The following is a 10,487-nucleotide window of genomic DNA, read 5'->3' on the forward strand; positions in this document are numbered from 1 at the left end:
GGCTCGATCCCAGGACCCTGGGATCATGACCTGAGCCGAAGGCAGACGCTTAACGACTGAACCACCCAGGAGCCCCACTTAATGTCTTTTTAAAATTGTTATTATAGACATCCTAACATGTGTGAGATGCTATCCCACTGCATTTCCCTGATGATAGTGATATCGAGCATCTTTTTATATACCTGTTTGCCATTTGTATATCTTCTTTGGAAAGTATATTCAAGTATTTAGCTCAGTTTTCAATCAGATTATTTGTTTTTGTTGCTATTGAAGCGTAGGAGTTCTTTATATATTTTGGATATTAATCCTTATCAGATAAATGGTTTGCAAATGTTTTCTCCCTTTCTGTAGGTTGCCTTTCACTGTGTTGATTATGTCCTTTGCTGTGCATATTTCCCATTCCCTTTGACTTTTTTTGCTTTTGGTTTTTGGTTTTTTTGTTTTGTTTTGTTTTTGCAAAATTTAAGTAGACTCAATTAGGTAATACCTTTGGTCTTGTTCTTTTTATTTTTCAGAGAAAGTTTGTCTTTTGTATATATTAAAATTTATCCAACATATTTAATGATTAATTTGGTTTTTTTCTAACTGAGACAAAATTCACATAATTTCACTACTTACCATGCTGAAGTGTACACCTTAGTGGTTTTTAGTATATTCACAATCTTGTGAAACCATCACAGCTATCTAATTCCAGAACATGTCCATCTCCCCCCCAAAATATCTTGTACCTGGCAGCAGTCAATCCCAATTCTCTCTTCCCATATCCTCTGCAAAAATAAAAGATTTTTTATTTTTAATCATTGAGTTTGAGAGAGTTTGTTATATAGCATTATTGCAGATAAACTGACTTAGCCACCGGTCTATAATTACAGTTACATAATGCATGTGTATTTTGTTTAAATCTATTGATCATTATGGTCTTTTTCCATAAACTGTTCTTCTTTTTATATTTCTTATCTTGGTTAAGTAATTTTGCATTATCACTGATGCATTAAAATTTCTTGGTGTGACATGAAAGACCCTTGCTAATATAACCCCAAATGATTTTTCTGGCTTTATGTATCATACTATTTCCACTGCCTCCTCACATACATAGACTATATGCTGACCACACTGTGCTTCTTGCTTTTCTCTCAATGTGCCAGTCATTTTTAAAAATAAAAACATTTATATTAGGATTTGAAAAGCAATTTATCATTTTATTGTACAAAATATTTATTATTAATTTTTAAAAGTTGACATTTTCCATGTATCTCCAAAGTAGTTTCTCTTCATTTACAACTCTAGCTTACCACGCCATAGCATTTAGAATTCTAAAGATCTTAAAGATCCTCTATTTAATGTTATTGTCAAACAAAACTAAGTTCTAGCACAAGACAAGGAAATTCATAGCACCTCATTTTCTTATTTCCAAGAACCAGCATTGCTATATTATTTCCACTTAGCCAAACATAGTTTAATTCGTAATTATCCCACTTTCCAAGAGGATTTCAAATTCATCGGCATTTTCCAGTAACATCTTGACAAACACATTAAATCCTAGAAACGTGCCAACAATTTCCTTGCCACTGGTCAGCAAAACGCAAATTCACGATTCTTATCCACAGATTCCAATGGCAATAGCTACAATGCCCTTGTGGTGGTTTAGGCAGCCATACGTATCCTAGAAATAGCTTATAACAAATTCTTCATACCTTCTGTGCTTTGCTGAAATGTTGTTTACCTCCTTTACAACCTAGAATATTCTTACTTATACTTCAAGATTGGCCCAAGTGACTTTTCTTGTGACGTCTCTTCTGTTTTCCTGGTAGAGTTAGCCCATCACTCTCCCTGTTTCTCACAGCACTATTGTAATATCTATCACATTGTGTAGGTTTTATTTTTTGTTTTTATGTCTTTCTCCCAAGTAGCCCCTCATTACTTAAGGACATTGATTTCAAGTCAATTATCTTTGGCTTCCTAGCCCCTAGCCCCCTGACTGCTGGGACAAGGGTGCTGAATAGATGCATGTAGCAGCCATGATGCTTTCCCTCCCCCTCTGCACACATGCACCCGTCATTTCTGAGCTTTTTTTTCCTGTTTCATAAATCTTTCAGAGATTACATTGGCCCGGAGAAAAAATGTTCAGTATAGCGTTGCTATCGTGGCAAACCTCACCACGAGGTGTGTCTGTTGCAGATTGCTACACCTGAAAACACTCTCCACCCAACGTACCTTGACTCCCAGAAAGGCAACAGAAGCAGGGATGTCGCAAAAAGGTTGCGGTATCCCAGAGAGGATCTCAACTCCAAGTGGAGAAAAGAAGCCCTGCAACCACCACAATCTGAAATGGGAGTCAACACATGGGAAATAAAGCCTCCCGATTTCAGTTATAAACTGTACACATCTTTGAGATTTCCAGAAAAACCATCAAGGAGTATTAAGGAAGAACAAGGAAAAAAGGTAATTTTCAGGAAACAAGGCTTCACCTGCCCAGCATAAGGAATCATCCCAAGAAGACCAAATCCCCGGAGTTTATAACTACATTCCCACATCTGGATTCACATAAAGCGAAGTTAATGTTTGTGAAGAGTGGAAAATATCCAAATGGTGTATACCTCAATCCCAAACCACATGACTTTCGACAGGTACAAAAGAGCGTTTGATTCAAAATAACTTAAAACAGATAAGGTGAAATATATATTATTTTTTATTCATTTCTTAATTATGACTACTATTACATGAGCAAAAAAGGTATGCGCATATAATATGTATGAATCTGCATCTTCATTTCCCATGGAACAATACAATTCAGATTCAGCACTAAATGACAGAGGAGAGAGGTAAGACCTTGGTTAATGTTTCTGATGTGGTTTTATCTGCCAGGTGGAAAGACTGACTCTGGGGATGGACTTTTTTAGTTTTTAGAACGGTTGGGACTTAGATGTGTTTGGGAAACAAACCTCAACTGCCAGTTTACAATCCAGAAAGTAAAAAAATCAATTCATGGAATGAATGGATGAATAAGAATTGACAAAAGGGGCATCATGTTACTTTAATGAGTTTTCTAATGATTAATAATTTAAATAATATGTGAGCAAAAATTAGATTTATAATTTGAAACGGTGGTGGGGAATATATATTTAAGGAAATACAAATGAGGTCAAAATAGAATTCCTCTAGAAAATGAATATATTCTCTACTTAGGTCTATAATTTAACACATAAATATGACTCTTGCTCAGTAACAAGAGAAGCAATAGGGCTGGCAATACAAAAAAAAAAAGCTACAAAAAAGAATAAATTTATTCTTGGAAAATATAAGAAAGCAGTTAGGAACGTGGTCTTTGGGATCAGATTATCTATTCTTGTCCTCTTAGTGCTACTAATTTTGGACAAGTTATTAATCCTCTGACTTATTTATAACATGGATCACACTACATCCTATTTGATATGGTTCTTTTAGGTAATGAAGGAGAAAATTATATACAAAATACACCATGGTCTGGAATATCGAGGTATTCAATGAATGTTAACTCTTAGGAGGTCTTAGGATAAAAGCTGGAAAATTCAAGAAGCCTTGATTCATAAACTTCTTTACTCCTTTAAGGCATCTAAACCCTTCTATTTGAAGTAAATGAAGTATATTACCTTTTGGAGATGAGGGGAAGTCAGTTAAATAGCAAATGTCATTGGTTTATTCAAATATTTCACTAGCTACGGTTACAGGTACAAGACTTGAGTAAGTAAAGTTCAAGGAATGGGGACATTTTAATTTTAGCTGAATTAATTTGTTTATGAAAAAGTGAATTGGAGACTGTGTACTATAAATTGTGCAACCACCAGATGTCAGTATAATATTTTTAAACCGACAGGGCCTCACATTTTATTTGATTAAAAAGTGAAAAATCTTGTATTAGAGTTTCCTTTGGGACTTTTAATATTTTCCTATTTGCTTCTGCAGGCTCTAGAAACACTCATAAAGAAGAGGACCCTGTCTGACTTCTGCCTGAGTTCTCCCTTTTATGCCCCATTGATTCAACGTTCAAGCAGAGACATTTGTGATGTTTTTAAAATTAGTTTCTGGAAGCGTACAAATTCTATTTCAGATCATATTAATTAGTTCATTTAAACCATCTAAAAAAACTTATTTTGTGTTATAGTGTACTGAAAGCAGTCAATAATTACTCTATGTCAATCTCAGTAAATTATTTTAGCTTTGTTAAATATTTTTATGTCCCTGAAATAAACCCAGCTCCAGAAATATAACATGTAACTCTATTTGCATTTGAAAATAAATGCAAATTTTGAATAGATTCCTTTAATTTCATGCTGCTAAAAATATTATTTCTGATTTATTCACATTAAGATATTTGAAGTACTCTGTTCCACTATAAAATGAATTATTACAGTATCTTGAATTAGATTATTCATTCAAATTTTCATATGCAAGTTATTTTTTTAGATTTTTAGAATTTATTTGAGAGAGAGAGAATGAGAGAGAGAGAGAGAGAGCATGAGGGGAGGAGGGTCAGAGGGAGAAGCAGGCTCCCCGCCGAGCAGGGAGCCCGATGTGGGACTGGATCCCGGGACTCCAGGATCATGACCTAAGCCGAAGGCAGTTGCTTAACCGACTGAGCCACCCAGGCGCCCCTCATATGCAAGTTTTAAACGCTATAACAAAATCATCAAAATTTCATTTTGCCAGTGAAATAATTAATACTTGTAAAAATCACACTGCAAATACAATGTCAGTAATAAACAATATTTATTAGTAATAATACAATCTTTTCATAACATATCTAGTACCAATGTAATTTACCAAACTTTGTGACAACTTGTGAAAAGGACCCTTTTGGATTAAAATTTAAGTCCAGACACTTAAGTACAGGTGAGTCAATATCATAAACTTATGAATACAGCAAAAAATAAACTTTCTGCATTATCTTAATAGTAATACTTAGGGGCACTGGGGTGGCTCAGTCGGTTGGGCCTCGGACTCTTGATTTCAGCTCAGGTTATGATCTCTGGGTGGTGGGATCGAGCCCTGCACTGGGCCCCCCACTCAGCACAGAGTCTGCTTGAGATTCTCTCTCTCTCCCCCCTCCCTTTGCCCCTCCTCCCGCTTATGCTCTAAATAAATAAATAAATAAATAAATAAATAAATAAAAATAAAATCTTTAAAAAATAGTAATACTTGTAAAAACATACAACTAAAATGATTTTTTTTTTTTTTTTACTTATCACCTTTTTTTTAAAGCTTTTATTTATTTATTTGACAGAGAGAGAGAGAAAGAACACACAAGCAGGGGGAGCAGCAGAGGGAGAGGGAGAAGCAGGTTCCCCGCTGAGCAGGGAGCCCGATGCAGGGCTCAATCCCAGGACCCCAGGATCATGACCTGAGCCAAAGGCAGATGCTTAACGGACTGAGCCACCCAGGCGCCCCTTTACTTATCACCTTTAATAATTTGGTAAATTTTTTAAATGCCCACTTAATTAATGAAACAATCCATTTACTTCATTATCTACAACTTTTAATATATTATTGAAGGTTGAGTTTTTAACTCAAAGTGTTCTGTATAGAAAACCAATAGAGTAAGTGCTTAAGAGTATAGACCAGGAAGCAAGCTGCCCCAAGTTACCTAAACTGTCCATCTTCTGGTCTACCTATCTATAAATGAGAATGATAATCATTGAATCTATATCATAGAATTATTGTGAGCATTACATCTGTTATACTTACATAGATCACTTAGTTAATAATGTATATATAGCACATGTTATCTGGTACATGAACATACACACACACACACACGCACACACAATTATTATCATTGTGGTGCCATTTGAATAGTGCTTGTCCAGAGTTAACTTTGTATTACCCAGCATTCCTCATTTGGATAAGGGTGACAATACATGCATTCTATATTTACATATTATAATTGTTTCTCAATTATAAACAAAACAATAAGATGTTAATAGTGATTGTCCCTGGGTAGTAGAATAAAGGTTAAATTTTATTTTCTTCTTTTAAATATGAATATCAAGTAGTTTTATAGTTATGAAATTGAGATAATTTATTTGTAAATAATGTACACATTTTAGCATGGATTATATTGATAAAAGTCTTGTCTATGTGTGTAATTAAAATGGGACAAGTCAACTTATGTGTACTATGTATAAGTCACTATGGAAAAAAATGCCAGGGATACTTTATAAACCCAGACTCTGATCTCAAGAAATGTGTAAGTAAAATTTAAGTAGAATGCAAAATATGCCATTCAAGTCACAAAGCACTACTGAGAAGTTTAAAAAAGATTTCCTGGGAAACAAAAGCTGGAATGTGAATTGGAGTTTGAAGGATGACATTAAATTCCAGTAGAAATGGTGGGCAGGACAAGCAAAATTTTATTTGGATTTGCATTATAAATTGTCCATCAATTTATCTCTCCTGGACCCTGATCTCCAACTAAATTCTGAGAGATATGAACAAAGACCTGTGTAATTGCTAAGTTTCTCATTTGTCTCCATATCTGTAGTACATGGGTGCCACTCGCTGAAAGATGATAAACAGAAGAATAGTACAGAAAGATTTATCACCTACAAGCCTCATGAATGCACCTGGGATTCAAAGCTAATTTTACCAAAAGCTCCGTGGCCCATTAAATCTGCTTCATTCACGGTGAGCTTGACTCTTTCCCTACAGCTGTTGGGAAATGTCTCCAACACCATTATTAATGATTGCTCTAAGGCAGGAGTTTTTAATTTGTTGCTAGCATATATAGTGAAAGACATTATCTTTAAAAATAAAGCAGAGAGATCTCTGTTTTTTCTTAAAAGGCGAACAGTGAATTATCCAGAATTTAGAATTTTCTTTTCTTATTACAAAGATAGTTGGTATGATGGATTGAGACCTCAATATTGTAAGGAATTTTCCCCCAAATTTACTCCCACCCCATTTGGAGCAGCCCATTGAGTGAACTGCACTCAGTAAGAAGTCCTGACAAGAAGACTTTGTCATCCACTCATAAAAAGATGTTGAGAAAACACACTTTTACCATGGCTCAAATTCTACCCTGGACAAGTAAGACTGCTTTGTATCCCTGTATGTCCCAAAACAGCAAGATGTGCATTTGGCATACAGAGCAAGTTTTTAAAGCAAAGATTATTAAATAACAATTTTAAAAAGATAAACCGCAATTAAAGTCAGTACATGTTTGCTTTTGCTGACTTCCTTTGTGCCATCTCCCCTAAGAGACACAGAAGGCGGCGAGATGTGTACAGTGCATTTATGGATCGTGTGGAAGAAAAGTTTACCCAAACATGCAAGAACAGGTGGGCAAACACTTCAAGATTTGTTGTGGAGCACTTGCTACTCAAATGATTTTTTTCAGTAATATGTACTTTGCCCTACAGAAGCTCTGTCATAAGAACTGTAAATGAAGTATTTGGATGATGCTTAAATCATTTTAAGTGGAGTCTGAGAGAATCTAGTGCCTTGATCAGATATTGTTATTTCTCCTAGGTTCAGTGGAATTCTGGAAAACTGTCAGTGACTATGTCACAATTCCGGGTTTCGCCCATATCCACTCAGACTTGATCGTTCTAGAGCATTTCTGCCAACTGCCAAGAGCCAGCATCTGCATCCCCTTGCCCGAGGCCATCTGCGGCTGCTGGAGCAAGTCGGAGGTGCTGGGGGTTAAGAGCTCTCAGCAGCAACGCTCAAGTAATAATGGAGGTGATTGGTCTACACTGCTCCCCAGCGTTTCCCCAGGGGGCTAAACACCGGTTGTCCGATACCCTCGTGCACTTTGTTGGCTTCCTTCCTGTCTCACTTGCTCACGTGGTTACCTTGCCGCCATTTTAGCTTCACTTGGGGACCACCTATGGTTTCACCAGAATGCTTGCTAAGTGCTTGCTTCTGGGGAAACCTAAATCATGACACCAGAAGGCAGTAGTATAATGATCTTAGAAGGCAGAAAGCCTGGCTTTGAATCCCAGCCTGACCATGTGATCTTGGGCAGGTTACTCAACCACACTCTCTTAGTTCTTCACCTGCAGAATGGGAATAATATGCTCTGTCCTTAGATGCAGACAAGGAGGGGGTGTCCGAGTCAACTTATAGCTTCTCTTAGCTCTCTTTATGCACTTGTCAATGTCGTCTGTGGGAAGGGGGTGGGAGGGAGGATCAACATAGTGAATAGTTTGAGTTTGGGATTTGGTCAAAATGGATTCAAATCCTAACCAAATACCTATAAATGTAATTTTGGGGGTGCCTGGGTGGCTCAGTCATTAAGCGTCTGCCTTCGGCTCAGGTCATGATCCCAGGGTCCTGGGATCGAGCCCCGCATCGGGCTCCCCGCTCTGCGGGAAGCCTGCTTCTCCCTCTCCCACTCCCCCTGCTTGTGTTCTCTCTCTCGCTGTGTCTCTCTCTGTCAAATAAATAAATAAAATCTTTTTAAAAAAATGTAATTTTGGATGATTTGCTTACATTTTCTGAATCAATCTTTCCCAGGTTTCAGGAGAGCTAAGTGAAACGGTATATATAAACTGCTGGTAAAGTCCCTCATATCTTCTCGATTGACTTATCATTGGTTATTATTGTTAACAATAATATAGAGATAGGGCTTTGCATAACCATAGAAAAGTTACTTAATCGTCTATGGCTCAGTTTTCTCATCTGTAAAATGACAATAATAATAGCACCCATTTCATAGAGTAAAGTTAAAATGTTGTAAAACATGTGGAACATAGCAATGACACTGATTACTATACAAGTATTTTATGAATAAAAATTTAAAAACTACATGCTGCATGTACAAAACAAGCGTCTAGGGACTAGTCAAGTCAAGAGTTGACTGAAAGTAAAGAAAGGAAAAGAAGTTTGGGGGTGGGAAGGGGACAGAGAGAGAAAGAGGGAGAGAGAGAGAGAGACACTCTTTAGTAAGATAAATTTATGGCCTTATGTAAATGAGGGGAACCCAGAGAGTGAACAGTCAGCAGACGGCTATTGTAAGAGGAACAGATTACAGATGAATACCTAAAGAGGAGGTCAGTGTCCAGAGAATTGTGTTCAAATGGACAGAAACTTATTTTATGTTTGCAAGTGGTATGTATGAAGTCACCCCACCAATGACATAGGTTGTAGACTTATTCTTACAAAGTGTACAAAGTGGTTCTTTCAAATTGCAAAGATCCTGTTGTGCATAGAAGTGTTGATCACCATAGCAATAGCAGGGGCTTCTCCTCTATAGATGATTTTGTACTTGAGCTTAGTAATTAGGGGCTCCATGCTCAATGCTATCTTATAGCCAAACACAGGCTCCAATCACAAAGAAAATGACAGGGCAGTCCATCACCAACTTACTTAAATTGGTTGCAGAAAATCATAGACTCTTGCTGGCTACAGCATTAAGAATTAAGGGCCTCCAGTCTCCACCAGAACCTCGCCCTTCCTAGCCGCTTCCACTGGGAAGCATCTTCGCTTAATTTCAAGAACAGATCTACCTCAATATCCCACAGGCTTCTCATTAATCTGAAGTCATAGATCCTCTTATTTTTTTCCTTTAAAAAATATTTGCTATAGTTAGCAAATTGCACCCTGTGATAGTTCAAGCAAAATGGCTTTATTTTTCTCAAACATGACTTTTAAATGTCCTGTGTTGGATCTTTCTCCCCTAAGCTTGAGAACATCTTTGGCAGATCCCATAGCTCTTCAATCACTCCATTTGTACCAGCAGTATCATTTCTGTAACTTCAACTCACATTCAGCCATGAAAAAGCTCAGGTGAGGATAAAAAGTATGTATGATTGTTACCTCATACCTTCCATAAAGAAATCAATTCATATAGATTATAGATTCAAATGAGAAAGGAAAAAAAATAATGCTTCTAAAATAAATTCAAGGAAATAAATATCTTAAACAGGACCATAAAAAAGGGAGTATACATATAGAAAAAAATTATAAAAATTATAAAAATGTTTCAAAAGAAACAATTCAGGATTGAAAAGGCAGCCACAGAACTCATGCAAATAACTATGAAATAGATAAGCAACTCAAGAAAAAGTCATGGGGGTTTCACAGACGAGGATATCCAAATGATCGCACTTATTTATTTATTTTTTTTAAGATTTTATTTATTTATTTGACAGAGAGAGACACAGCGAGAGAGGGAACACAAGCAGGGGGAGTGGGAGAGGGAGAAGCAGGCTTCCCGCCGAGCAGGGAACCAGATGTGGGGCTTGATCCCAGGACCCTGAGATCATGATCTGAGCCCAAGGCAGACGCTTAATGACTGAGCCACCCAGGCGCCCCGAAATGACCACACTTAGGACAATGTGCTCATCTTCATGAGTCGTCAGGGAAATGCAGTCAGAAACACAAGGGAATACCATCATATACCTACCAGAATTGCTAACATGAAAAAGATAGAAAAGATGAAGCATTGGTAAAAGTATGAAGCAACTAGACTCCTCTACACCACTTGAGGGAATGTAAATTGGGACAAG

At 36.9% G+C, this 10,487-nt stretch overlaps 1 protein-coding gene across 1 annotated transcript; it reads left to right on the top strand.

The window, feature by feature from the left end:
- Nucleotides 1-2,223: 2,223 nt before the first annotated feature.
- Nucleotides 2,224-7,681, top strand: C12H7orf78 (chromosome 12 C7orf78 homolog). The gene is given in 6 exon segments (XM_036105233.2): nt 2,224-2,428; nt 2,431-2,627; nt 4,785-4,869; nt 6,518-6,660; nt 7,234-7,313; nt 7,573-7,681. Coding segments are annotated over 6 exon segments (714 nt in total). The 5' UTR covers nt 2,224-2,328.
- Nucleotides 7,682-10,487: the final 2,806 nt, after the last annotated feature.

Source organism: Halichoerus grypus, chromosome 12 (assembly GCF_964656455.1).
Source record: "Halichoerus grypus chromosome 12, mHalGry1.hap1.1, whole genome shotgun sequence".
NCBI classification, from domain to species: domain Eukaryota; kingdom Metazoa; phylum Chordata; class Mammalia; order Carnivora; family Phocidae; genus Halichoerus; species Halichoerus grypus.